General features: G+C 62.2%; 2 protein-coding genes across 2 annotated transcripts in view; both read left to right on the top strand.

Moving 5' to 3' along the window:
• MOV10L1 (Mov10 like RNA helicase 1) overlaps positions 1-13,780 on the top strand; it is a 37,946-nt gene extending 24,166 nt beyond the window's left edge. The window contains exons 14-26 of the mRNA XM_037049085.1: positions 823-881; positions 1,274-1,371; positions 4,704-4,812; positions 5,128-5,306; positions 5,834-5,980; positions 6,588-6,709; positions 7,769-7,868; positions 8,051-8,215; positions 8,800-8,973; positions 11,426-11,575; positions 12,803-12,910; positions 13,325-13,462; positions 13,568-13,780. Coding sequence (XP_036904980.1) covers positions 823-881; positions 1,274-1,371; positions 4,704-4,812; positions 5,128-5,306; positions 5,834-5,980; positions 6,588-6,709; positions 7,769-7,868; positions 8,051-8,215; positions 8,800-8,973; positions 11,426-11,575; positions 12,803-12,910; positions 13,325-13,462; positions 13,568-13,663 — 1,645 coding nt within the window. The 3' untranslated portion in view covers positions 13,664-13,780. The remainder of the gene's footprint in view (positions 1-822; positions 882-1,273; positions 1,372-4,703; positions 4,813-5,127; positions 5,307-5,833; positions 5,981-6,587; positions 6,710-7,768; positions 7,869-8,050; positions 8,216-8,799; positions 8,974-11,425; positions 11,576-12,802; positions 12,911-13,324; positions 13,463-13,567) is intronic.
• A 4,783-nt stretch (positions 13,781-18,563) lies between these two features.
• Positions 18,564-25,986, top strand: PANX2 (pannexin 2). Its single transcript, XM_037049071.1, has 3 exons — positions 18,564-18,813; positions 22,805-24,247; positions 24,729-25,986. The coding sequence occupies exons 1-3, from the start codon at positions 18,588-18,590 to the stop codon at positions 25,070-25,072; spliced, it is 2,013 nt and encodes a 670-aa protein (XP_036904966.1). The 5' UTR covers positions 18,564-18,587; the 3' UTR covers positions 25,073-25,986.
• The last annotated feature ends 1,634 nt before the right edge of the window (positions 25,987-27,620 follow it).

Below are 27,620 nucleotides of genomic sequence, written 5' to 3'. Positions count from 1 at the left end.
TTGGTCATTGTGTTTCTTGGGGTGGGGGGCTTTATTTTTTCACGCTTTACCCTTTCTGTTGTGTTAAAAAGCACAGCAGCAGCCCCACTGAAGTCCTATGCTGAGCCTGTGTCACCAAACCAAGACCTGACTTAACTGTAGCGTTGGCCCCTCTGGAGGGGGGCCTCCTGCTCTGTCAGGGACCCTGTCAGCACCATGCACTATGTGTCCCCAAAGGAGGGACCTTACATACCAGCCCGCTTCCCCCAGGATGACATCCCTGTCCCTCCCCTCTGCCTGTTTCAGTGCCCTTCTGTGCAGACCTCGAACCCCCCTCCTGCCCGCGGCATGGACCCTGCCCGGTGCACGTCCGTTTTTGTTCAGACTCTCGAGACCTTTAACACACGGCAGCTAAAGGTCTGTGAGTTTCAGGGGAGTGACTCCTCATGGTCACGATCAGTTCTCGCTGCCGCAGTGGTCTGCGCATGTCCCTGACCCTCCGTACACTGCGTTTCTGTCCCATCCCTGCTTGCCCCTCTGGACGCCAAAGCAGAAACGTTCTGGAGGAGGAGGGAGTCCCTGCCACCCCGACAGGTGGCACCGGGCCTTTTCTCTCAGACGCCCAGTGGTAACACGTGCTGCGCAGAAACAGGCCGTGATGCCCCCTTCTGCCCACCAGGCCCCGCGCCTGGGAGAGCCTGGGAGCCCTGGCTCTTGCGGGGCCTCTGCAAGTACCGTGCAGCGGCTGCGCTGGCCGGGGCCATGGACCCAGATTGCCGCGACCCATGGTGGCCCAACAGGTGTAAACTTGGAGTGAGTTCCCTTGCTCTCCGGCCTCTGCAGGACCACAAGCAGACGGTGTCACTTCGCGCTTGAACAGGTCGTCCACTTGGGAGTGAAAGGTACGCCGCTGTGGGCGGAGAGGGCTCTCAGAAGCTCCGTGTGCCCGTCCCGTGAGTCCGTGGCCCTGGTCCTGTGTCAGAAGGGAGACCACGTGAGGTCCAGCATTCTTCTGTCAGGGGCTTTCCGTGTTTTCTCACTGGTCCGGCTGCACACAGAGAGCGCGTTTAAATGCCTGAAAGTGGTCACTGCACTCGGCCTTTCCTCCTCGTGGACCCCGCTTGTGCTTACGAGTGACCCAAGTGCCGCTGTCACTGCAGAGCCGGTGCAGGGCCGTGCCTGCCGAGACGCGGGCTGCGCGGGGGTGGGGGCCACGGGCATTCAGGCTGCTTCCGTTCGTCTTTGTAAATGTTGTCAGTGACGTCTGCTTCGTCCCCTTCTCTTGTTTTAAAAGTGCTGTTTCCAGAAGAAATCATTTTGCAGTCTCCCCAAGTGACAGGCAGTTGGAACCAGGCACAGGACACCAGAGACAATGGGCAGCCCGCCCACCAGGTACAGCTGCACAGGGCGTGTCTGTGACTCTGAGTGACGGGCATGAAGGGGCTGCGGGTCCCTGACACCCGGAGTCACAGTGAGACCGAAACTACAACACCTGTCAGAGCGAGTCCGAGCTCACGGTTTCCTGTGCCTTCCGAGAGGCCGTCTGTACAACTGTGTGTGCTGAGGAAAGGTGTGGCGGGTGCACACCCGGCACAGGGTCAGCATTTGAGTGTTGTGGGTGTCGGGGGGTGTTTTGGTTTTCAGTTGTACAGCCCGGTGTTGATGAGCGGTCCCATGGCGCCTGCTCTGTGCCAGGCACGGTCAGAGGCTCTCCACGTGAAATAGGAGTGGTCTTGTCTGAACTCCAACACAGATGTCTGAATTGCATCTGACACTCAGAAACCCTGTCACCATTCTGTAGCCCCTGTTTACAAATGCAGGCGCCGTGGCTTGGAGCGCCCGCCTCCCAGAGGCCTCCGCCCGCAGCACCTGCCGCACTCAGCGTCGCTGGCCGGACGGATGCAGGGTGTCGCCCTGGCCCAGGCGGCAGCTGCTCGGGGGGACGCATCCCCGTGGGCCTGTCCCCGTGGGCCTGTCCATGGACTGGCCGTGCCACGGGGGGACTCAGGGCGGACACACGCCTGAGGTTGGTTGGCTCACGGGCACAGGGCCTGCCTTGCAGACACAGCCCAGGACACAGAGCCTCAGACATCGAGCCCCTGGGACCGAGGGGCAGTGCCTCCCAAGAGAGGGGGCAAATGAGGGCGCCCATGCCAGCCCAATCACAGCCCTCAGAGGGGGCAGTGCCTCCCAAGGAGAGGTGGGTGAGGTCACGGGGCAGCAAGCCCTTCTGGGGTCCACAGAGTGCTCCCCTCTTTGTTTTCAGCTGAGGACTCAGCAGTGCTGGCTTCTGGCCCAGCCTGGGGGTCCTCTGCATCCTGCACACAGGGACGCGGAAGCAGCAGGCTGCCTGGCCTGGCCTGAGAAGGCCGAGCTGCGGGAGTTGCGTGTCACCTGCGGTTCCTGTGCCACTGCCAAGGGGGCTCCTGCTGGGCCCTGGGCCCTGGGCCCTTGCAGGGCCTGAAGGTGCCCTCCCCTCTGCGGTTCTCCCTCGTGGGGGTGGGGGATGGGCTCAGCAGGAGGTGTGTTCACACTGAGTCGGAGAGAAAGCCCTTGTTTCGGCGTCCTTGTCACGTTTACATTTATCTGTAAAAGGTAATTCAAAAACAAACAGGCTTTTCGGGAGGAGTTCCAGCCAAGATGGAGGTGTACCAGGTCGAAACCCTTTACTTCCTCCCACAACCAAAAGGAAAACAACAGCCAATCTAAAGGCAATAAACCAAAATTAGCAGAAAACCAAACTGCATGGGACTCTGACGACCAAGGAATTGAAAAAAACAACCAGAACAAGCAGACTGGCGGACCCCACGGGGCAGGCGGACTTGGAAAAGCCGTGGTGAGGCGGCAGAGGGGCGGGGCTGACCGCCGAGCTCAGTTGCTCGGGAAGGACTGACTGAAGGGGAAACTAAGACTCAGCTGACTGGGCTACAGCTGGGTTGCAGCTGGGGTGGGAGACGCTGCCAGTCTGACCTGAGACCCTGTTGGAAAGTGCACCAGGGATGAGCAGGCGAGCTGCACTGCTGCCTCTCTGGCCCCTCCCCCAGAGGCAGCACAGCAAGGGGGGTGCCCCGCCCTGGCGAGTACCAAAGGCCCCGCCCCTTACACCTAACCAGCTGTGCCGAGACAGAGAAATATGGCCCAAGTGAAAGAAGACAGAAGAACCTCAGAACTAAGCAATAGGGGGATTGCCAACCTAACCGATGGGGAATTTAAAGCCCTGGTAATGAAAATGCTCACAGAGCTGATTGAGCTTGGTCGAAAAATGAAAGAACGAATGCAAGACACCCAGCACGAAATAAAGCAACATATTCAGGGAACCGACAGTGACAGGAAAGAAACCAGGATTCAAAGCAACAATTTGGAACAAAAGGAAGAAATAAACATCCGACTGGATCAGAGCGAAGAAACAAGAATCAAAAAAATGAAGAGAGACTGCGGACTCTCTGGGACAACGTGAAATGTTCCAACACCCGAATCATGTTGGGAGGGAGAACAGCAGCAAGAAATTGAAAACTTATTTGAGCAAATGATGAAAGAAAACTTCCCCAGTCTGGCAAAGGCAATAGACTTCCAGTAAGTCCAGGAAGCTCAGAGAGTCCCAAAGAAGTTGGACCCAAGAAGGAACACACCAAGGCACATCATAATTACATTAGCCAAGATTAAAATGAAGGAGAGAATCCTAGAAGCAGCAAGAGAAAAGGGGACAGTTACCTACAAAGGAGTGCCCAGAAGGCTATCAGCTGATTTCTCAAAAGAAACCTCACATCCAAGAAGAAGCTGGAAAGAAGTATTCCAACTCATGAAATCCAAAGACCTACAGCCAAGATTGCTTTATCCAGCAAAGCTTTCATTTAGAATGGAAGGGCAGATAAAGTGCTTCCCAGATAAAATCAAATTCAAAGAGTTCATCATCACCAGGCCCTTATTATATGAAATGTTAAAGGGACTTATCTAAGAAAAAGATAAAAAATATGAACAATAAAATGGCAATAAGCTCACAACTATTAGCAAATGAACCTAAAAGAAAAAAAAAAGCAAACAGCCCTGGCTGGTGTGGCTCAATGTATTGAGTGTGGGCCTTCGAACTAAGGGATCACGGTTCGATTCCCAGTCAGGGCACATGCCTGGGTTACAGGCCAGTTCCCAGCAGGGGACTCACGGGAAGCAACCACACATTGATATTTCTCTTCCTCTCCCCTTCCCTTCCCCTCTAAAGATAAATAAATAAAATATTTAAAAAAGAACAACTAAGCAAACAACCAGAACAGGAACAGAATCAGAGAAATGGAGATACACAGAGGGATTTCAGTGGGGAGGGGGAAAGGAGGAATAGGGGGGAAAGGTACAGGGAAGAAAAAGCTTAATTCGTATTCATAAGATAGGAAGAGATAAAAAATGGTTTAGGAAACAGAGGACTCAAAGAACTTATATGTAACACCCGTGGTCACGAACTAAGGAAGGGGGTGCTGGAGGTTTGGGGGCAGGGTGGGGAAGAGGAAGAGTGGGAAAACTAACAGCATAATCAGTAAAAAATATTTTTTAAAAAATAGACTTTTTGGTTAACTTCTCATCAGATGCTCTGTATTTTCCTCATGTTGTAAGGAGGCCTGCGCCCAGTAGCCAAGGCCAGAGCCGCGTAGGCGGGTGTTCGTGTTTTCTCTGTGAACTGGGCCCATGTGAACACACAGCTTTTTCTCACGCCTTTTTTGGACGGTCATTTCCAGAACAGGAAAGCTGTGAAGGACCAACTTAAGCCTGCCACCAAGTCAGGGCAAGCAGGTGCCCAGGACACACCGGGGCCAGCGGCCTTTGCTGCAGGGATGAGTCACCTGGGTGCGTATTGCCCGGCCAGAGTGGCACAGTCAGGACGAGGGGCTGTGACTGACGGGGGTGAGGACAGACGTGCAGTCAGGACTGGAGACTCGGGGTTGTGGCCGCTCCGTTGCTGCCGTCAGCTGAGTCAGTGGCATCTCGGGGATGCTGCGGTGAAGGAGGGAGGGTGGTGGACACCCTGTGTTTGCTCCTGCGCGGCTCGGGCGTGGCGAGACACCCCACGTCAGTGCAGGAGCTCCACCCCCCCCACCCCCCACCCCCGCCATCGTTGCTGGCGGTGTCCGTGCTGACCCTGCTCCTCCGCTTGTGGCCCAGGAAACGGGACTCAGGCTGAGGAGGCCAGACGGGAGGAGTTTTTCAACCCGCTTCTCAACGAGAACCAGAAGCTGGCCGTGAGGAGGATTCTGAGTGGCGACTGCCGCCCCCTCCCGTACATTCTCTTCGGGCCTCCGGGCACTGGGAAGACGGTGACCATCATCGAGGCTGTGCTGCAGGTGACGGCAGGAGGTCACATGGCTGGCGCAGTGTGTGTGTGTGTGTGTGTGTCGGGGCCTGTGTTGTGCACACTGTAGCATCAGAAAGAGCTCGGAAACCCGCTTCCCTCCGGTGTAGCTGGTCGGCCATGTGTTGTTGCTGGGCTGTGTGGGTGTGAAAGCCTGTCCCCCGGGGTGGGGGATCGCTTGCTCTGAGAGTGGCAAGCCAGTTGGCCCACCACAGAGTCCTGCAGGAGAGGGTCCCCTGCACAGTGGCTGCGCTGCTGCCTGTAGGCGTCTGCTGTGCCCACTTACGTCTCTGCTGAGTGCATGGACACGGTGTGCGCCTCCTGTTTCTGTGTCGCTCGGACCTCAGCTTAGCACGTGTTTGTGGAGCTCCCAGCACCCATCCTGCGGGCGGGCGGCAGGGTGGGCCGGCGGGCCCTGGGGTGTGGAGCTCTCACACGGCCCCCAAGGTGCGTGGGCGTCCCTGCCCCGAGCCTGCGCCTCGGCTGACTGTCGCACTGTGTCTCTGGGCCCTGACCAAGGTGTACCACGCCTTGCCGGACAGTCGGATTCTGGTGTGTGCACCCTCCAACAGCGCGGCCGACCTCGCGTGTCTGCGGCTGCACGAGAGCCAGCGGCTGCAGCCGGGCACCATGGTCCGCGTAAACGCCACCTGCCGGCTGGAGGAGGTGAGCCGCTGCCCAGCTGTCCCTGTGCCTGTGCCCGCGCCCGGCCAGCTTGCCGCAAAAGTCTCCCTGACTGGCACCAGCGTGCTGGTCTGGCTGCCTTGCTTACAGGAGGGAGTCCCGCTCAGCCTGAGAGACCGGGCCTAGGAGCGAGTGGCGCTACTAGGAGTGGTGGGGGGGCGGCAAGCTCACCTGTTACGTTCACAGCTCCAGGGCCCGTCAATTGGGCTCCATTGATATGAAAAGACAAATGTTCTTTGAAGAATTTATTTATTCACTTCAAGAGAGAGGGGAAGGGAAGGGAGAAAGAGGGAGACAAACATCAGTGTGTGGTTGCCTCTCTCGTGTCCCGCACTGGGGACCTGGCCTGAAACCCAGGCCCATGCCCTGACTGGGAATCGAACCCGTGACCCTTTGATTCACAGGCTGGTGTTCCATCCACAGAGCCACACCAGTTGGGGTGGAAAGATGCTTTTATTTAAGAAAACAATTTCAGATCATTGTGTAGTCATGACTGTGACGTAGAACAGTCATCTTAGAATTCCTTCCAGCTTTGTGACTGTGTGCAGTTGAAAGGCATTTAGTAATCTGAAAGCAACCACCCCCCCAGACAGTCATGGAGGCCATCAAGGCGTACTGCAAGGACGGGGAGGACGTCTGGAAGGCCTCCCGCTTCCGGGTCATAACCACCACCTGCAGCAGCGCCGGGCTCTTCCACCAGATCGGGGTTCGGTGAGCACCCGGCGGGCGGGCAGCAGGGCGGGGCGGCAAGCCTTGTGCGAGACCCCAGAGGGGCCGGGCCCGAGGCTGCTGGGAGGGTGGGGGCAGAGGGTGCCCAGGAGACGGCGGCAGCAGTGCCGAGTGGGAAGCTGAGGGGCTGCCAACGGGGACAGTGCTGTCCCATAGAAAGGACTCTGAGTCGAGGCAGGGTGTCCGGCCTCTCCGCGTCTCTGCCCCCGCTGGAAGAAGCGTTGTTTGGTGCCACACGTGAAATGCAGTGACCCGTAGTCCCCAAATCTCATTGTGTTTTAAGTGAATGTATGACTTTGTGCTGGGCCGCAGGTGGGACACCCCTGTTCCAAAGTCTAAGTGCGTGTGTTCAAAGGAAGACACGTAAGGTTGGCCTTTCAGCAGCAGCTGGGACACAGAGTGAAAAACGAAAGTGGGCTGCCCTTGTCCTGCGTGGGGCAGGGGGGCCTGTGGGGGGTCGTGTGTGCAGTGACAGCCTGAGATGCCCAAATCCAGACCCCGAGTCTGAGCGGACTGAAGGGCAGCGCTGCCCTCTCAGGCTCTCAGGAGCAGGGGCCCCATGCTGGGGCCCATGACTCATGGGCCCAAGGCTGTCCTGGCGGCTGTGGCTCTGGGTGTCATGTCCTGGCTGCCAGTCTCCTTGGGTGCCCTGGTGGGTGTAGAGAGCATGAGTCAGATTCGGCAGCAGATGGAGGCAGCATCGTCAATGAGGGAGTGTCACCCAGAGCCCCGCCATGACCAGCTCTGCCTCATTCCACCTGCCACGGTGGAAACCAAGGCCAGGAGAGGCGACAGGATGCCTAAGTCACCTGGCTGCTGAGCAGTGAGGCCGGGACTGCAGCCCAGGCAGGCCTGTGTCTGCGGCGGGTGGGTGGGCAGTCCCTGGCCTGCACCCGGGCAGCCCCAGCCACGCCGCACCATGTGGTCCCTTCACCTCTTTCCCTCCACGTCGGGCACAGAGTCTGGTGGAGCCTCCTGGGCTGGCCCAGCCAGGCCCCCAGGGACTCTGACAGAGGTGACCACTTAGGTCTTTGGCTCTAGAGTCGGACACTTCACACACGTGTTTGTGGACGAAGCCGGACAGGCCAGCGAGCCAGAGTGCCTCATTCCTCTGGGGCTGGTGTCGGACGTCGACGGCCAGGTGAGGCACTGTTGTGCCCGTCCTCCACGGTGGCAGGGGCATCGGGCCCGCTCCAGCTGGGACGCAGCCTAGCCAGGGGGCTGAGTCCAGGCACAGGGGCCTCGCTCCTGCCTCCCGGCCACCCACGCCCCACCCACGCTGCGGTGCGCGGCTGCACAGCAGGTGCCCATCCTGTGTCACAGATCATCCTCGCCGGAGACCCCATGCAGCTGGGGCCGGTCATCAAGTCCAGACTGGCCATGGCCTACGGGCTGAACGTGTCCCTGCTGGAGAGACTGATGTCCCGGCCAGTGTACCTGAGAGATGAAGACGCCTTCAGTGCCTGCGGCGCCTACAACCCCTTGCTGGTGAGCTCAGACCCCACGGGGTGCGGGTCCCTGAGGGGACAGCAGAGGCACGTCAAGCAGGGTGCCCAGTGTACCCTGAGTTCCCAGCCAGCCCAGGACCAACGGGGAGCCTGCGCTTCTCGGAGCTGTGGGGCCTGTCCTTGATCCCAGTCTGTGCAATACGGCTGAGCTTGGCCACGGAGCAGATGGTGACGTGAGGAGCAGGTCATCCCCCGAGAGGAGGGAGGGTGTGGGAGGTGGGGCGCAGGCCGGCTGTGCACTGGCACCTCCTGACTTTGGAGAGGCGTGCCTGCCCCGTGTGTCCCCGAACTTTGGGCCAGGCCGGACAGGGGCAGCATGGGCCCCCAGGTACCTGCAGGCCACACGGCCAGGCCGGGCTTCCTGTTTTCCTGATAGTTCGTTCTTTCCATTAAAACGTGGCCTGTTCAAAAAGTGACCTGAGGTGCTGAGGTCACTTTCTACTCAGGTGGCAGAAGAGACCAGGAGGGGAGACCTGGGTTGGGAGGTCTTGTCCTTTGTGCTGCCGCAGGGGCCCAGGTGTGCAGGTTGACGGTGGCCTGGTCCCTGCCACCCTGTCTCTGCAGGTGACGAAGCTCGTGAAGAACTACCGGTCACATGCGGCCCTGCTGGCCTTGCCCTCCCGGCTGTTCTACCACAAGGAGCTGGAGGTCTGTGCGGACCCCAAGGTGGCGGCCTCCTTGCTGGGCTGGGAGAAGCTGCCTAGGAAAGGCTTCCCCCTCATCTTCCACGGTGTCAGGGTGAGCTGTGGCCCGGTCACGGCCGGGACGCTGGCTGCAGGCCAGTGGGGGTGGGGGGTGCTCTGCTTGGGCCAGTGGCCTTAGCGCCCCCGCGCTAAGGGGCACTGCAGCTCATGCTCCCTGTGAGAGCACCCATGGGTGCTTTCAGAAATCTGAGGCCAGCCTAGGTTACCATGGCTCAGTCATCCCATAAACCCAAAGGTCCCTGGTCAGGCTCCCTGTCGGGGACACGCCCAGGCTGCAGGCTCTATTCCTGGTTGGGGTGTGTGCAGGAGGCTGCCGACCAGTGTTTTCTCATTGATGTTTCTCTCCCTTTCCCTGTCTCTCGAGCAAAAATAAAATAAACCTTTAAAAAAGTAAAACTTCATAGCCAAATAGGTCTGTCTTGGCAAACATTCTAAGGACAAACCAGAAAATTGACACTGTCGAGGGACGTGAGGCCCACGAGCATCTTTGAAAGATGTCCGTGGGGTCAGTTGTTCAGTTCTTCCGCGCCCTGATCAGGGCTCTGTCTGCGTGTCGCTCCCGCCATGGGGACCTGGGTGAGGTGTCCTAGTCAGCATTTCCTCACCAGGGCTCCTGGAGGGTCTGACAGCCTTGCCCCGCCCCCGTGTCCCCTGCTGTGACGTGTGGCATGTGCCATTGGCGGCTGCTCACCTTCCTCGCTGCTCAGCGTCCTGCACGGTGTCCCGAGTTAATGTAAACTTCACATCGACACGCCCTGGCCGTGGGGCTCAGTGGGTAGGAGCGTCCTCCTGCACAACCAAAGGTCGCAGGTTCCGGTCCCGGGCAGGGCACGTGCCTGGGCTGTGGGCTCAGCCCTGGTTGGGGTGCGGCCGATGGTCGTTTTTCTCCCTCACTCCCCTCCCTGTCCCTCTCTCCAGAGTCAGTCAGCGTGACCTTAGGTGAGGATAAAATTAATTGAAATAATAGGTCCCACCTGGTGAGAGATTAATGTTCCTCTTTCTTACTATCTGGCATCTCTTTGTCCTCTTTCTTTATTCTGTATCATTTTACTTTGGATACATTTCTTATAAGCAGTTAGTTTTTTTCTTAACATTTTATCAATTTATTTTTAGAGAGAGGGCAAGGGAGGGAGAAGGAGAGGGAGAGAAATATCAGTGTGTGGTTGCCTCTCACACCCCCCCTACTGGGGACCTAGCCTACAACCCAGGCCTGTGCCCTGACTGGGAATCAAACCCGTGACCCTTTGGTTCACAGGCCTGCACTCAGTCCACTGAGCCACCCCAGCCAGGGCAAAGCAGCTAGTTTTTCTATTTCTTCCCATTTAAGAGTCTGTTGGTAATGAGATCAGCCAGTCCCACCTCCAGGTTCTGCCTCCAGCTTCATCTTCCCCTCTGTTAGCTGTTCCCTCCTGCCCCGTGTGTGGGGTTGTGCAGCTGCAGGGGGTGGGTGCGAGCCCACGTGCCGGGGGTCGGGGGTCGGCGGGCTGCAGCGACACTCCCTGCAGTGAGGTGGGCACAGCTCAGTGGTGCTAAGTGCAGTCACTTTGTCTGCCATCAGTTTCAGACCCCCATCTGCCCACATGAACTGACCTGTCAAATCCTCACACACACACCCCCCCCAGCCCCTGGCACCGCCATCCGCCTGTCTCCACGGTTCTGACTCCCCCAGGGGCCTCGAGTCGGCATGGCCACACGATGCTCGTGCCCTGCGCCCTGCATCACTGTCCACACACAGTCTCGTGTGTCCAGGTCGCCTTCCTCTTCAAGGCTGAGCGACGCCCTGCTGAGTGGACCGGCTCCTCCTGCCTCACAGTTGCTGTGGCAATGGCCCCACTGAGAGCCGGGTGCCCGGGTCTGTGCAGGCCCCGCGACGGGTCGTTTGGGCAAACACCGGGCGGAAATGCCAGGCTGCGTGGTGTTCTTGCTCTGATGTTCTGCAGGCGCCGCACATGGTTCTTCACAGTGCGGGCACCGTCTCACCCTCCCGTCAGCCGTGCTGGGGGTGTAACTCCTCCACGTCCTTGCTGGTGCAGGGCTGGAGCCATCCTGGAGGGCGTGAGCGGAGCTCCCAGGGCTGGGTTTGCGCTTCCCTGGCGCAGTGGTCCCTGGGTGGCCGCGTGCCTGCAGTTCTGAGGCAGAGAGGCCACATGCTCACACAGCTCGTAGCCCGAGTGAGTGGTGGGGCCAGCCCGAGGGCCCCCACCTGCCGCACTGACCCCCCTGGCCTCTGCCTCCTGGGCTGAGCCCTCTGCTCCCCCTTCATGGCTCCCCGGTCTCTGTTCTGAGGACGCATGCCTTTTCCTGTGTCTCCACACGACACACACCCCTCCCCCCGCCACTGGTGCAGCTGTGACAGTTCCGTGGCCATGCCCGTGTCACCCCTGCTGGGTTCCCAGTCTCTGTGCCTTGTTCATGGCCCTGAGTGAGCGTTTTCTGATTAACGAGACCTGTGACAACCTGCCTCTCCTGTCTCCTGACTGTCACAGGGCAGCGAGGCTCGTGAGGGGAGGAGCCCGTCCTGGTTCAACCCGGCCGAGGCCGTCCAGGTCCTGCGCTACAGCTGCCTCCTCACCAGGAGCCTCTCCAGCCAGGTGTCTGCACATGACATCGGCGTGATCACACCCTACCGCAAGCAGGTGCTTCCTTGTCCACAGAGGCCGGGCAGAGACCAGGGAACAGAGACAGGGTCCCGTGGCGCCAGGTCCCTCCTCTCCTTCCCCAGCCTGTCCCTGGGCCCATCCCCCAGGACTCCCAGGGGCCTGCCACACCAGGTGTCCTGGGGCTGGGAGCCCAGGCTCAGTCTGCTCATCTGTCCCTTGAGTCTTCACCACAGCAGGGCCGCCCTGTCCCCTGTCTGCAGACACCTGCCCGAGCCCACATGCGGCACTGCCAGGAGCTGAGGGTAGGGCTTCCCCTGGGTTGTCAGGAATTTAGGAACCCTTCCCAGGTGTTTGCTGGCCACTAGTTCACGTTTTGTCAGAATTCCAGTCCAACTCGAGAGCCTCCTTCCCATTGGTCTCGGTGCCTGTGGCAATGCGTGCTGAGTCAGCATCCTTCTGCCCTGGCCCGGTGGCTGTGTGTCGCATCACAGCGACATCCCGGCTCCGCCCAGTTCCCTTTGTGCTGTTCGTGTCCCCACAGTCCCGTGCACGGGCTGCGTGCCATTGGCATGCTCCGTGGCCCTGCGTTTGTTTTCTCATCTGAGAGACCCCGCCCTACCGCTGGGGCCTGTTTTCCTGCTTTGCTCTGAAGGTGTGCTCCAGCGCACGCGCACGCGCAGGGGGTGGGGGGGTTGCGTGGCGTCTGGCCCTGCCCCACACACCGCACCACGTGCACGCTGTGTACACTGTGGGCTCGGCGCTGCTGTGCTGCCCCCCAGCCCCCACAGCTGGCCCAGGCGCTCGGCTGCTGCCCCCTGGGTGTAGTCTTCAGACCTGTCCCCAGGTGTTACCTTGGTGCTGTCCTGTGAATTTTAAGAATTCCACCTTTTATCAAAGAAAGGTGTTTTCTCCCTGGCAACAGGTTATCAGCGCGCCCTCCCTGCTTCGGTTTGGGCTTTGGTCACCTGTGCTCCTGATACCACTCAGTCCTTGTGGGTCTCTGGGCCGCTGGCTGGCGAAGGCGCAGGCCCCAGGGCGGGAGTCCCCAGGGGAGGCAGGTGCTGTCCTGACTAGAGCTGAGCCCCCCGCCCGGCGCACTCCGCCCTCCGCCCGAAGTCAGGCTTCGGTTCGCAGGGTCAACTAGGAAGCAGGATCCCGAGTTGAGGGGCAGCCCCACTCGCTGGGTCGCCCTCGCAGGGGTCATGGGCCATGGTGAGTCGAGGCCGTAAGGCTTCGTCTTCCACCTTTCTGTCTGCTTCAAAGGTGGAAAAGATCAAGATTCTTCTGAGGAACGTGGAGCTGACGGACGTAAAGGTGGGGTCGGTAGAGGAGTTCCAAGGACAGGAGCACTTGGTCATCATCATCTCCACGGTAGGTGGGCCCGTCCCTCGCGGGGCAGCGGTGTCTGGAGTCGCTGCGTGTTGGCGGATCCGCAGCCCACGCGGTGGAAAGTGGCACCGGCTCGGGGCCTGCAGGGAGGGGGCGGGGACCAGGGCGGAGGTGCTGGGGGGGCGGTGCCCAGGGGGGCGGGGTCTGCGTCTCCGCCACCCGCGGGTGGGTCAGGGCCCTCCGCCGCCAGCGGAGGAGCAGCCAGGCCCCCAAAACCCTGCGTCTCTCAGAACCCGGTGCCCAACGGCCCTGCTGCTCAGACTCCACCTCCCCACCCCCACCCCCGCTGGGTCCACCGATGCTTGATGTTTCTAAATGCTTTTACATGTCGCAAGTTTCTTCCCGTGGCAGAACATCTTGAAATGTTCCATTTTTCTTCTCCTTTGTGTTTTTTAGGTACGATCGAATGAAGATGAATTTGAAGACGATAGATATTTTCTGGGTTTCTTGTCCAACTCCAAGAGATTCAACGTTGCGGTCACCAGACCCAAAGCTCTGCTGATCGTTCTGGGAAACCCTTACGTGCTAGTCAGAGTGAGCTGCCGCCGGGACCCAGTCTCCCGGGGAGGGGCGGGGCCTGGGCAGCAGGGGGGCTGCGTGGCTTCACCGGCTCTAAGGCCCCTCCCTCTGCGTCCCCAGGACCCCTGCTTCGGCGCTCTGCTGGAGTACAGCATCGCAAACGGCGTGTACACGGGCTGCGACCTGCCGCCGGAGCTACGAACCCTGCAAAAGTGAGCCTCCCGCCCCGCTGCCATGGCCCGGGTGGAGCACCCTCCTGCAGACCCGACAGTGGCGGGTTCGATCCCCGGTCGGGGCACACATGGAGACAAGCCGTCCATGTTTCCCTCCCACATCAACGTTTCTCTCTCCCTCTCTCTCTAAAAGCAACGAAAACTTGTCTTGATGATGACGATGATGGATAAATAAATAGACAAATGAAGCAGCCTCTCGCCTCCCTTCCTGCCTGGGCCTTGGTCCCGCAGCTGGGTCAGGCCTTTGGGGCAGTGATGGGGTTGGCCTGTGGGACAGCCCCTGCCAGTCCCTTCTGGCCAAGAGCTGGCCCCTTGTGCAGACCCTCAGGGGCTGTTCCTAGTGAAGGATGAAAATGTGTGCGCATTGGGTGTGTCCCCTGTGAACAGCAGCTGGCTAGGGGGGCCGTACCCCACCAGGCAGTGTGTCTTAAGTGCACATCTGGCCCTGCCCCTCAGGGAGGCAGGGAGTGGCCACTGGGTAGTCTGTGCGGGAGACAGGCTGAGGCTGGGCTGGGGGACACCAGACTAGAGGCACAGGCACACAAGGGGACACAGACCAGGGACAGTGAGGCTGGGGACCCTCAACCCATCGCAGCTGCAGTGTCCCTGGGGCCTGGCGGGGTCTCTGCCCACCATCTCTGGGTAGTACAGGCCCCACGTGGCTTCCCTCCTGGGATAGGCTCCTTTCACGTAGTCTGGGCCCTTGAGGGCACAGGGAGGACCTGTCAGTGCCATGACAACACTGTGCGAGGCCATGGGGTTGGGGCATCAGAGAGCTCCAGTGGGGCACCTGGCCATTTACCCCAGACTGGCTCGTGGGGCAGGAGAGAGGCAGGGGTGCCAGCTCTGGTGGTGTGGTAGGAGGTCCAGGCCAGGGTGCCATCCACAGGGGTGGCCTCACGCCTGGGCCTCCAGCCAGAGGCACCTCGGAAAGGGCCCGTGTGAGGGTCCTGGGCCGGCCCCTGGCCCTGGCAGGTTTCCAGAAGCTTCTCCAGAGACACCTAGTGTGTCTCCTAACCTGGCGTCTCTAACCCGTTTCCTAGAAAAGCAGCCCCTCCCTGGAGAGGCCGCTCCCTTCTGTCCCCCAGAGCTGGGGTCCATCCAGGGACTGGCCCGTGCCACCACCTGCCCACACCCTGGGCTGCGGCTCCAAACAAGTGTGCACCAGAGGAGGCCTCGTGGTCATTCTGGGCCCCAGGACGTTGTCTGGGGTGTTGCTACTGCATCTGGTCCTCAGCCAGGCAGTGGGCTGGCCAAGAAGTCTGCTGTGTGAAATAGAAGACATTTTTCATTTTCACCAATGACTATTGATTTGGATATTTTGAGAATGTTGGCTCCCTCCTGCTCTTGGCCTCAGTGGGGAGAGGACAGGAGTGCTGCTAGCCAGCGTCTAGTGCATGAGACAGCCCCACGGCAAGGAATTCCGTGGCCCAGACGTCAGCAGCACCCAGCAGCTTCGCAGCCCACTTCGGACACGTTCGCTCAGGCCCAGCACCTTCTCCCCGCACTGCACACATCTTGCATTTCAGTTGCATTTTTATTGTTCTCAAAATAATAAAGCATAATACACTGAAAATGTGTATTTCCCATCTTCAGTACTTAAAAGTCTGCACAAAACCCCACCAATTTTGGTAAGTTTTAAATGCACGCTGATATGGCCCATTACAGTGTAACGGTCGTTAGGAATGAAGAAGACAACTGCGCGCTACTGGCGCAGTCGTCCCGAAAACCCCGGAGGAACCTGGCCGACCCAGCTGGAGGCCACCCCCACGGAGAGCTGAGCGGGGCGGGGCACTGGGCCTGGGAAGCGGCCCCTGAGCTGCCCACCTTCGTCCTCGGTACCGGGGCTGATGGCGCGCGTTCACCCGAGAGACGAGGAACCAGGTGCGGCCACGGCCGTCCCCGTTCTTTTGAAACCCGCGTGTCAAAGCGGGAGACAGCCTGCTCCCCCAGCGGCGTCCGTCCCCCAAGACCTGATCCAGGAAATGTCCTTGCAGTCAGGGCTGCCACAGCGTTCAAATGGCTGGTGTCACCCTGATCTCAGTCCCTCCCCATGTGTCCTCTAGGGGAGGGGACATAGGCAGAGCTGGGCTCTGGGGTCTCCACAGGATCAGAGCCCCCATGCAGGGTGTCATCAAGGGCCTCCGCTCAGGCCCCCACCGTGCCCCCCACGCCCGTCTGAGTGAGGACAGCATTCAAAGGGGCTGCCACACGGTGGAGCCAGGCTGCAGGCTTCAGGATCTGGGCCTCAGCTCTGCCCGCACCCCCAGCACGTCTGGTTTGGCTGCTTCCACCTGCTGGCGTTTCCTGCCACGTGTGCACTTGGGTGAGTGTGCTGAGCACTCGGTGTGTCCCCAGGGCAGCCCCACACTTGCTGGGGCCAGGTCCAAGGTCACACCGAGGTCAACAGCCCAAAATGCATCACAGAAAACAGGTGTGTGGGAAACGGCCTAACTCCCCAGTCAGCGAGACCTGCACTGGGGGTCGGTCCGATTCCGTCACAGGGCAGAGAGAGGGGCAAGTGAGCAGGGGTGCTGCAGTCAGGGTGGGCTCCTGCAGCACAGACCACACTTCCTGGCTTAACAGGTGTGTGGGGCGATCGCCTCGTCCCAGCTGCATGTGACCAAGCCCTTACAGAGCATCTGCAGAAAAGTAAAGGTGACAAATGCCCACGTCATGGAGGAAGAACAAGGAGGAACTAGGCACGTGTTTAGAGTTGGGCAAAGCCAGGGTCATGGAGCCACAAAGGGACCCCCTGACAGAGGAGGTGAGGACCCCTGCTGGCCTAGGAAACACCGTGTCTGTCCTTAGTGCCGGCTTTCTGGACACTCCCTGCCCCCACAGGGGCCTGCAGATGGTGACCGGAGGGACACTGGGGCGCCCATTGCCTCGCCTCACAAAGGAGATTCCAAACTGCGAGTACCACAAAGAAGGGCTTTGCTCTGGCTGGTGTGGCTCAGTGGACTGAGTGCGGGCCTGTGAACCACGGGGTCGCTGGTTCAATTCCCAGTCAGGGCACATTCCTGGGTTGCAAGCCAGGTCCCCAGTAGGGGGCGCACCAGAGGCAAACACACATTGATGTTTCCCTCCCCTTCTTCCTCCCTACCCCAATGTCTAAAAGTAAATAAATAAATAAAATCTTTTTAAAAAAGAGAAGAAAAGAAAAAAAGGGTTTCGACTACATGGAAATGAAAGATTTCTACTCAGACCCGATGGATGCCCCGACAGGGTACTCGGAGGAGTGGGGACAGCTGACGGACAAAGGAAGGTCCAAGAACCGGAGAGAGACAAGCGTCTGGAGAGGGGCCGACGGCCGGAGCGGGCACCCAGCCCTCTGGGAGGCAGAGAGGGTGCGCGGGCGGCGGAGACTGTCGTGGGGACAGAACCCCCTCTGCATGGAGGGAGTGCGGCCCGGCCCTTCTGGAGAGCGACAGAAAGACCCAAAGCCGCCCCACTGGGGGTTCCCGCAGCCTTCCCGCTGTCTGTGCCAGGTTGCGGGGGCGTCGGGTGCCTGAGGGGTCTGCGCTGTGCCGGAGGCGGCCTCACTGCCTTGTAACTGCGGGCGAGAAAACTGGTGGCCGCGGGGGCGAGCGTGTGGGAAACACGCAGGAATCGGAGACGCATGTGGACCCTTAAGGACCTACCAGCACAGACCGCCCTCCCTCCCGACCCCGGCCTCAGCCGCCCGCTGGCAGACTCGCTCCCGCCGTGAGCGACCCGGGCTGCAAAGGCCGGCGCTCAGACGAGTCCGTTGGGTGAATTACTGAGCGCAGTTCAACCCCCAACCGCACGATTTTTTTACAGAGCGGGCACGCGCAGTTCCCATCACCGCGGCGAGGGGACCCGCAGGAGCGAACACAGAAAAAGACGCGGAACCTCCGCGAGCCTCGCTGGCAGCCGCGCTCTGCTGAGACCCGAGTGTGGTCGCAGTTGTTCCGCCGGCGGCAGCGGGAATGGCTGGCAGGGGGTGTGGGAACGGGAGGGTGAACGGCGGGAAGGCGGCAGGGAGCCGCGGCCAGAAGCACCGGGCCCCCAACGCCCACCCCAGGGGCAGGCTCCGCCGCGCGGCGGGAGTGACCGCGGGGGTGGCGGCCGGAGGTCAGGACGGGAGAGCGGGCGGCCCCGCGGGCAGGTGATGTGGGGACGCTGGCGTGCGCGATGGGCACCGCTGGGGGCGGAGAGGAAAGACGCCCCGAGCCGGCGAAAGGGTGCCCAGTTCCCGCTCCGTGTCCGCAGCACCCCCGAGTTTGGGGGGGCTCAGCACCCACAGTGGCGGCCTGGCTTGGGCTAGCGAAGAGGCGACACCGTAGGACACAGGACCAGGAGCCCGGTCCTCCCTGGGCTGGGCGATACGGGCCGAAGATGCGGCGGGTCCGGCCCCAGCCCTCCCCTCCCCCGGCCCCCGCTGGCGCCCCCGCCGGGGAGGGTAGCCCCGACTCAGCCTCGCCGGCTGTCCCCGGTCCGGAGGGAGAGGAGAAACCGGTCCTCGTTCATTCATCTTACTGAATTTAAATCTTTTCTGCAAAGTCATCGCCGGCGCCGCATTCTGCGTAGCGGGAGGGGGGCGGAGCCAGGCCGCGAGTTGCCGCCGGTAAACAGCCCCCTCCCCGCGGCGGGAGTGGGGCCGCGGCCCCAGCCCGGGACACCGCCGCCCCCGCCGGAGGACACGCCAGGCCAGCCGGGCTGCAGCCCAGCGGGGGCGGCGGGGCCCGGCGGCCTGACCCCTGCCCGCGGGGGCAGCGGCGACGGCGGCGCGCCCCCCAATCCGCCGTCCGTCCCGCGCCGCCTGCGCCCCTCCCCACACAGCANGCCGCGGTCATTCCCCCGGCGCCCCTCCCCCTGCCCGGCGCCCCCGCGCCCCCCGGCGCCCCCCGGCTCCCCCGCGCCCCGCCCCTCGCCCGCCCCCCATGCACCACCTCCTGGAGCAGCCCGCGGACATGGCGACGGCGCTGCTGGCGGGCGAGAAGCTGCGCGAGCTCATCTTGCCCGGCGCGCAGGACGACAAGGCGGGCGCGCTAGCCGCGCTGCTGCTGCAGCTCAAGCTCGAGCTGCCGTTCGACCGCGTGGTCACCATCGGCACCGTCCTCGTCCCCATCCTACTGGTCACCCTGGTCTTCACCAAGAACTTCGCAGGTGAGGCCGCCGGGAGGGGCTCGCGGGCGCGAGGGGCGCGTCCGCAGGTGTCCGCGGGGGCCGGGCAGTGATGGCGCGCCCAGGGCTCTCCCAGCAGATCCTCACCACCATCCGTCCTTGTTTATGTCGCCGGCCGCTCGGGCTGCCCCCCCACCCCCACCCCCCCGCGCCTCTACTCCATGTATTGTTTTTACCTTCCATTTGCTCACCCGGAGCTCGGGGTGCACCCCGCCCTGGCCCTGGCCGTCCAAGCATAGATGGCACCGGGGTCTGGGAAGGGAAGACCAGGAGGGGGAGTGGGCAGGGTCTGAGGGAAGGAGGAGGGGCCGGGTGAGGACCAGAAAACAATGTTACAGGTGATGGATGAGGACAGCAGAGCCAGCTGCTGGGCGCGCGGGGGGCCTGACTGCACTGAGGTCCCCAGAAGCTGGCTCTGATTAGCCACAGGGTGAGGCCGCGCCCTGCTCCAGGCGAGTGGCTGAAGACCGGAAATGCCCCCCGCCAGTGGAGCTGGCTAGGGGTCTCAGGGCCCGGGTGTCTGAAGGGGCCCCTCCCCAGTCCATCCATCATGTTTGGGGGCTACCTGAGCCAGTTTGGGGCACCCAGAGGAGGGCCATGTGACTCTGCCCCCCGGGGGGACATTGGTAACGTTCTTGCACCCTGCATCCATTCCCTCCCAAAGGTCTCCCCTTTCAGGGGTCCCTGTGGGCTGGGGATACCCTACCTGAGGGTGGACATTGTCCAGGCTGCTTAATCCCACGCCAGGCTGGGGGGTGAGCACCAGTGCCCACACACTCCTGGGGCTGGGATGTGGGCACAGGTGATGGCCCAGCCCAGTCAGGGGTGGGTGCCACCCCCTCGCCTATCACACAGGGTGGGCACGTCTGTGTGTGCTTCTGGGGTTCCTGAACAAATTAGTGCAAACTTGGTGCTCAGCCAGGCAGAACTTGACTCTCTCAGCCAGGACCGGGCTCCCAGGGCCTCCAGGGCAGGGTCCCTCCTGCCTCTCCAGTCCCCACCAGCCCAGCTGTGCTCAGCTTCACTGAGGCTACGTCTCCTGGTTTCTGTCTTCTTCTGGGCACCTGCTCCTTGCCGGTCTGCATCCAAACTTCCCTGACTCATGAGCTCACCAGTCGCCAGATCGGGGTCCACTCTGGGTGCCCTTGTCTTGATTACATCTGCAGAAATCCTATCTCCAAACGAGGTCATGTTCACAGATACCAGGGGGTGGGACTTGAACATCTTTTGGGGAATATGATTCTCCCCACCCCGGATGCACACAGGAAGGAGGGCAGGCTCAGGACTCGGTTGCCCTCAGCTGACCTGCTAGGACAAGGCCGTGAGTTGAAGTCAGCCAGGTGGGGCCTTGGCCCTGCTCCACGTCCAGCCAGGCCTGAGGGCATCTCAGTCCTGGCAGGCCTGCCCCTCAGCACCCACCTGGGCCTGCTGCTGGTGTGCCAGAGGGGACCTGGGGCTTCCAGAGCAGTGGCAGATGAGTGCTCGCACCTGCCCCCTGGACCACACCTGGCCTGGGGGACCCAGGTCACAGAACAAACAGGGGTTGGCTGTGATTCCTTAAGACCTCTCTGAGGCACTGTGCCATTCTTGCCTTGCCGCCCCCATGGTTTGGGAGAGAGTAGCTGCCTCTCTCGCTCACCTGGACTGGGGTCCAGGGAAGGACAGTGGATCTATCAGGGCTTACCTGCCTGGCACGTGTGGGTCTCAGGTGCCTCACACAGAACTCAGAAGCGCCCACGGTCCCTTCCCCAGACCCACGGACAACGGGTGCAGGGAAAGGGGAATTTGCAGGTGGGAACTGCATGTCCACACAGTGAACTCCCAGGGGCCGCCCTACTGACCTGCGGCGCCAGAACAGGAGGGTAGTGAGGTCAGAAGCACTGGCCCTCCAGGGGGTGCCCCGTTGGCCCTATTCCCCGCCAGACAGGAACTCATCCTGGGACCCCACCCCCCTGACCCTAACCAGCATCTGTCTGTGAGTGTCTGAGCCCACAGCCTGGGGCCAGCTGCCTCCTGCGCCCGAAGGACCCACAGCCTGAGCCAGGGCTCCAGTGTTTGCCCCACTGAACCCACCAGGTGGGTGCCCCCGAGCAGGGAGATGGACGTCTCTGCACTGTGGCTCACTCATCAGGGACTTGTGGGGGGCACGCACTGGCACCTTGGGGGGACACTGAGGGGCCAGTCAGGTGCTGCTGGCCTCTTAGGCAGGGACCGCCCCAAACACCAGGGCCTTGCATCCCCAGGCTTGGAAGGGGGCAGATGGCAGAAGACCCCCACTGCTCTTGGCCAGAGCTTCTGTGACCCCTGCCTACCACAGGGACCACTCATCAGTGGGCAGAGGGGTCAGGTGGGTGTGTGACCCCTGAGGGGAAGGGCCGAGCTGAAGGGTTACTGGGTCCTTAGACATTATGCAGCCCGGAACGGGCAACCTACACCTCCTGAAACGGCCTGATAGGCAGGTCCCAGCACAGCCCAGACACCTCTCCAACCGTCAGTGGGCCAGTGTCCCCAAGGCCATGTCCCAGCTGAGCCCTCCGCTTCCCTCTTCTGAAAGGACAAGGGGCAAGTGTTTTACCCTCTGAGGACCCAGAGCTCCGGGGCAGGCCTGTGAGTAGGGAGCTGTGTGCCCCCCACGCCAGTTCTGAGGGTCTCCCTCACCCTCCTGTGTGGTCCTGTACCCTGGGAGCCTATCTCTCCAGGTCCCTGGGGGAGGCTCGGAGCAGGGGTCTTGGTTGGGTGGTGGCCAGCCACCACCACAGACACAGCTTAGAGGCGGAAAGTGACACAAACCGCCTTCGATCCTGCATGTAGCTCAGAGGTTGGCAAGGTGTCGGGGCGGGGGGGGGGGAGAGGCGCGAAGACCTGGGGGTCAGCAGGGCCCCTTCCTTCCGGAGGCTCCTGGGAGGGCCTGGCTGGCCTTTCCCAGCTCCCAGAGGCCCCCACGCTCCTGGACTTCGGGTCCTTGCCCAGCCTCCGTCTCCTCCCTTATACCTCCCTGACTCTAGCACCGACCCTCTGGCCTCCTTCTCACAAGGACCCCCGTGACCACACAGGCCCCCCGATAACCCAGGCCCATCGCCCCAGCAAGAGCCCAAACCTGGTCCACTTGCGTAGTCCGTAAACAACCCAGCCGCAGCTTCTGGGGAGCAGCTGCAGCACCCCATGCAGGGCCTGTAAGGGCTGAAGGGTCTGGACCTCCCCTGGGGTGAGGGGGCAGAGAGGCAGAGGTGGGGGCCATGAGCCAGGCCTGGGGGCAGATGGGTAGGGTCCTGCCGGCCCAAAGAGCAGCTTCCATGGAGCCGGGCACTGGGAGGGGCAGGAGCCGGCAGGGCGCCCCAGGGCAGTGTGGAGCAAGTCAGCTTCCCCTGGGGAAGGGCGCTGGGGTATGTGCAGGCTGGGGCCCTGACGGGGAGGGGCCTGTGGGCCGGGAGCTTTCAGAAGGTGGGGTGCAGGTGTGGCCCAGACCCAGGTGCAGGCTGGTTCCTCCCTGAAGCTGCACCTCCAGCATCTGGCTCTCCTCTGACAGGACTCTGCAGGCCGCTGCCCTTGGCCCTGGACGCGCAGCAGCAGGGTTTCCAGGAACACCAGGGGCTCTGAGGACCCGTGGGCCACGGTGTCCCCTCTCAGGGGACAGTCAAGGGCACCTGGGGCAGTGCAAGGAGGCGGGGGCTGGTCCAGCTGTGCCACTGGAAGAGGGACCCTGGCTGAGGAGTATGGCCTGTCCTACTCTTCCTGGGACTCAATTTCCCCTTTGTACATGCAGACACCTTACAGCAGATCGGCCCTGCAGGTGCAGCGGGGCGCAGCTGTATCCCTCGCCCGTGGGGCAGCCCGCTGCTGAGGGTAGGGGGTGCCGGGGGTGTGACCTCCCCCACAGCTGAGACATGGGGGAGGGGAAGGCGCCAGACTCGGGGCGGGGTCGCAGTGGGGGCGGGGTCTGGCGCCCCAGCCCGCATCTCCTCTCTGCCCCCAGAGGAGCCCATTTACTGCTACACCCCGCACAACTTCACCCGCGACCAGGCGCTGTACGCCCGCGGCTACTGCTGGACGGAGCTGCGGGACGCGCTGCCCGGCGTGGACGCCAGCCTGTGGCCGTCGCTGTTTGAGCACAAGCTGCTGCCCTACTCGCTGCTGGCCTTCGCGGCCGTCATGTACGTGCCCGCGCTGGGCTGGGAGTTCCTGGCCTCCACCCGCCTCACCTCCGAGCTCAACTTCTTGCTGCAGGAGATTGACAACTGCTACCACCGGGCAGCTGAGGGCCGCGCCCCCAAGATCGAGAAGCAGATCCAGTCCAAGGGGCCCGGCATCACGGAACGAGAGCGGCGCGAGATCATCGAGAACGCGGAGAAGGAGAAGAGCCCCGAGCAGAACCTGTTCGAGAAGTACTTGGAGCGCCGGGGACGCAGCAACTTCCTCGCCAAGCTGTACCTGGCGCGGCACCTGCTCATCCTGCTGCTCAGCGTAGCGCCCATCTCCTACCTGTGCACCTACTATGCCACCCAGAAGCAGAACGAGTTCACCTGCGCGCTGGGCGCATCCCCAGACGGGCCCGCGGGTGGCGGGGGCTGGGCGGTGCGCGTGAGCTGCAAGCTGCCATCCGTGCAGCTGCAGCGCATCGTGGCGGGCGTGGACATCGTGCTGCTCTGCTCCATGAACCTCATCATCCTCGTCAACCTCATCCACCTCTTCATCTTCCGCAAGAGCAACTTCATCTTCGACAAGCTGCACAAGGTAGGCATCAAGACGCGCCGGCAGTGGCGCGGCTCCCAGTTCTGTGACATCAACATCCTGGCCATGTTCTGCAACGAGAACCGTGACCACATCAAGTCGCTCAACCGGCTGGACTTCATCACCAACGAGAGCGACCTCATGTACGACAACGTCGTGCGGCAGCTGCTGGCGGCGCTGGCGCAGTCCAACCACGACGCCACGCCCACCGTGCGCAGCGCCGGCGTCCAGACGCTGGACCCCAGCGCCGACCCCGCGGAGCCCGACGGCGCCGCCGAGCCGCCCGTGGTCAAGCGGCCCCGCAAGAAGATGAAGTGGATCCCCACCAGCAACCCGCTGCCCCAGCCCTTCAAGGAGCAGCTGGCCATCATGCGCGTGGAGAACAGCAAGGCTGACAAGCCCAAGCCCGTGCGCCGCAAGACCGCCACCGACACCCTCATCGCGCCGCTGCTGGACGCGGGCACTCGCGGGGCGCCCCACGACAAGGGCGGGGGTGATGCAGGCCCGGCCACCGACAAGAAGCACGCACGCCACTTCTCCCTCGACGTGCACCCTTACATCCTGGGTCCCAAGAAGGCCAAGCCCGAGGCTGTTCCCGCAGCCCTGCCCGCCTCCCACAGCCAGGAAGGGGGCTTCCTGTCCCAGGCAGAGGAGCGGGGGCTGGGCCTGCCAGCCCCACCCACCAAAGGTAGGCAGCAGGCCTGGCCGGAGGAGGGGCAGGCCCTGCAGCAGGGTTACTGGACAGGGGACACCGCCCACCGCCCTCCCCAGACCGGGCCCCTGGGAGCCCTGGGAAAGAGGTTAAGGAGTCAGCCTGCTGGGGGGGGCGGGCACGGGGAGCAACTGGTTGCAGGAGGCTAGGTGCTGGGCTGAGTGCGGGCAGGGCCTAGAGTCAGGTGAGGTGGACAAGTCGAGGCCTGGTCTCAAGGGCTGGAGGGGACGTGGCAGGAAGGTTGCCTGGGCCCTTGAATATGTGCTGGAAGTCTGGTGCGGAGGATCTGGCCTGGCTCCTACCTGGCTGATGAGGCCGAGAAAGGGATGATCGATCCCTCCCAGGATGCTTCAGAGTCACCAGCCCAAGCTGGACCTCAGTGGGGACTGGGAGGGGCAGCTGGGGTGGACCGATGGCCTTCGGGGGTGTCACGCACCTGTGTCCTTGGCTTTGGCAGACGCTTCGCTCCCTGAGAAGGAAATCCTGTACCCAGCAGAGCCTGCCCGGACCGCACTTCCCGCTGGGGGCCCCTATCACGTCTGCTCACCTCCCACAGTCCCAGCCACGACCCCGCTGTCACCAGCTGGCCTGGGCAAGGCTGACCCCCTCACCATCCTGAGCCGCAATGCCACCCACCCGCTGCTGCACATCAGCACGCTGTATGAGGCTCGGGAGGAGGAGGATGGGGCCCCCCGAGCATCCCCGGAGGTGGGAAACCTCATCACCATCCCCCCGCCCCAGCAGATCCTCATCGCCACCTTTGACGAGCCGAGGACAGTAGTGAGTTCAGTGGAGTTCTGAGGGGACGGGGCTGCCTGGGCCCCTGCAGGGGCCTCTCTGCATGGCTGGGACGTGCCGCCCACCCGGCCCCACGTGGACACGGCCTCTTCTTCACCCAGTGCTGCCCACCCTGGCCTCCCATCCGCATGCCTCCGGGCTCCGCACCTGTCCCTTCCACCCCCCCATGGCACTGTCGGGGTGCTGGCTGGGCCAGGGGCTGGCTGTGACCCCATGGAGCCGCCCCTTCCCCTGCATCAGGCGCTCGGCTGTAAGATGAAAAGTTTATTTTTTTAGTCAGTTTTGTCTTGGGCCCCAGACGCCAGCCATGAGGGGACAGTCTGGGGGGGGAGAGCTGGGGTCCCAGGTGTAGAAGGAAGGTGGGGACAGTGGCACCACGGGCCTGGGCACCCCCAAGGGGCCGTGCTTAGGGCTCACCCTGGCAGGGACCTGGAGCCCCGAGTCAGAGGTCAACATGCACTTTCTCCTTGTACCCCGACTGCCTGCACGTCACTATGGTTACTGTAACTAGCGAGCATCTTTACTATCAGGAAACCCAGGGGGTGTGTGTGTGTGTGCGCGCGCGCGCGAGTACGAGAGCAAGTGTGGTTAGCGGGAGGGCGCCTGTGTGCAAGCGGACATGTGAGTGTGCAAGCACAAGAGTGGGCACCAGTGTGTAAGCGGGTATGTGTGAGCAGGCCCAGGGGAGCGAGCACGTGTGAGACCGGGCGTGGGCACCGGCGTGTGAGCGAGGAGAGGAGTCTAACGCAATAACCACATCCCCCCCCGGGTTGCAGCCCCCGGTCCAGGGCCCACACCGTTCTCCCCGGGAGCCCAGGGCTGGCGCGGCGGGCCTGTCCCTATTACCTCAGCCATGGCGACAAGGGGACAGCACTAACAAGGTAGCACCGAGCATATCAATAAATGCTATTCTGATAGTGCCTGCGTCCCGCATGGTCCGTCCTGCAGGGGGCTGTGCTTGGGCCCCGGTCTCCCATGTCCGGGCGCCTCCTCCCCACGGCACGCCCACCCATGACCTGTCACAGGCTGTGGGAGGCACCCCTCTGCCCTCCAGGACACCCTTGGGGCTGCTGCCCCACAGCAAGGCAGAAGCGTGTAGCTGTTACTCATGCTGGACACATCATGGCCTCTGGCTGACTGACCAGTGCACCCTGGGGCACAGGCTTCGGGCGAGCCCTCCATGGCTCGCGGGCTCAGCAAAGACAAGATGCCCCCTGAGGAGTGATCCCCTCTGTAAGATGTGTGGGGACTGGACTATCAGCTGCACTTGGCCAAACAGGCTTCCCATTGGAGGCACCTTAACATGGTGTGGAGGTGCTGCTGACGTCATGGGATCCAGGGATCCAGGACGGGGTCTTCATCACCAGGCCCAGGACTCAGGAAGGCATAGGGCTGGTCCTGTGGGTGCACCATGGAGCCACACGCCCTGAAAACCATGGCAGGTGACCCTCAGGGGCTGAGTGGACACTCCAAGCAGGTGATCATGGGGGCAGTGGGGCCAGAGACTCGAAGGGGTGAGAGCAGATGGTGCGGGCCCCGAATGCAGGGAGGGCTTTGCAGAGGGTGCTGCCCGCACAGGCCTGCCTGCCTCCCCAGGAAGCCCCTCAGCACCTGCCCCCAGCAGCTCTAGGTGAGGGGGCTGCCCCAGGAGTTGGACGGTGGATCCTGCAGGGACACAGGCAGGGGCTGCACCCACTGTGTGTGTGAAACATGGGTTTTACTGTTTGGCTGGGCGAGGCCACAGAGCAGGGGGCACTGGGCCACTGGAACAACAGTTGACACACAGTGCCAAGAGGGGGGCCACACGGGGAGGCCAGGATGGGTCAGGAGGCAGAGGGAGTGGGAATGGAAGGCACAGGAGCTTTTCCCTGGGGTGTCCCAGGGAGGAACGGGCAGGGCAGCAGGCTGAGAGCAGGCTCTGTGGGGCTCAGGCAGAGGGGCTGCCCCTGGTGGTCGGGTCCCTGGCCTGGGTGCTGAGGGCAGGAGGAGGGTGGCCCCCAAGAGAGGCATGCCCCGTCAAACAAAGGCAGTGCCCTTGGCACAAGCTGGCCTTGCAGAGTCAGTGCACCACAGGAGCAAACATTTCAGTGTGGGGCGTTGGGCGGGGGCCCCCCATGCAGGAGGGAGCCTGTGGGCTCCGGTGTCCCTGGATACCCTCCTGCTCCCTCCTCCTGGCTCCTGTTGCGGGGAGGGGGGGGCGCGGCTGCTATCCCTCTCCTGGGAGAGGGTTGGGGAAAGCCACGCAGCCTCTCCTGCAGCCAGGCCGCAGCCATGGGTGATCCTCTAGCTCCAGGCTGAGGGGAGGACAGCCTGATGGAACAGTCATGCCAGTGGCCCCAGAATGGCTTGTTCTAGGGCCCCTCTCCCTTCTTTTCTAAAGGGAGCCCCTTGCACTGGCCGGCGACTTGACAGGACTCAGCAGCTTTCTGCAATGTCCAGGGTCCTGGCCCAAGGCTGGCGCAAACCCGAATCTGGGCGCCCGGGCTGCGGGCAGTGTCCAGGTAGTGGGCACGAGCTTCAGGGGAGCTGGCTGGAGCGCGGGGCCCGCAGG

Source organism: Sturnira hondurensis, unplaced genomic scaffold, assembly GCF_014824575.4.
Source record: "Sturnira hondurensis isolate 20B ecotype Veracruz unplaced genomic scaffold, ASM1482457v3 Scaffold0000780, whole genome shotgun sequence".
NCBI classification, from domain to species: Eukaryota; Metazoa; Chordata; class Mammalia; order Chiroptera; family Phyllostomidae; genus Sturnira; species Sturnira hondurensis.
Note: the sequence above shows the minus strand (reverse complement) of the source record. Positions and strands in the feature narration are given on the sequence as shown.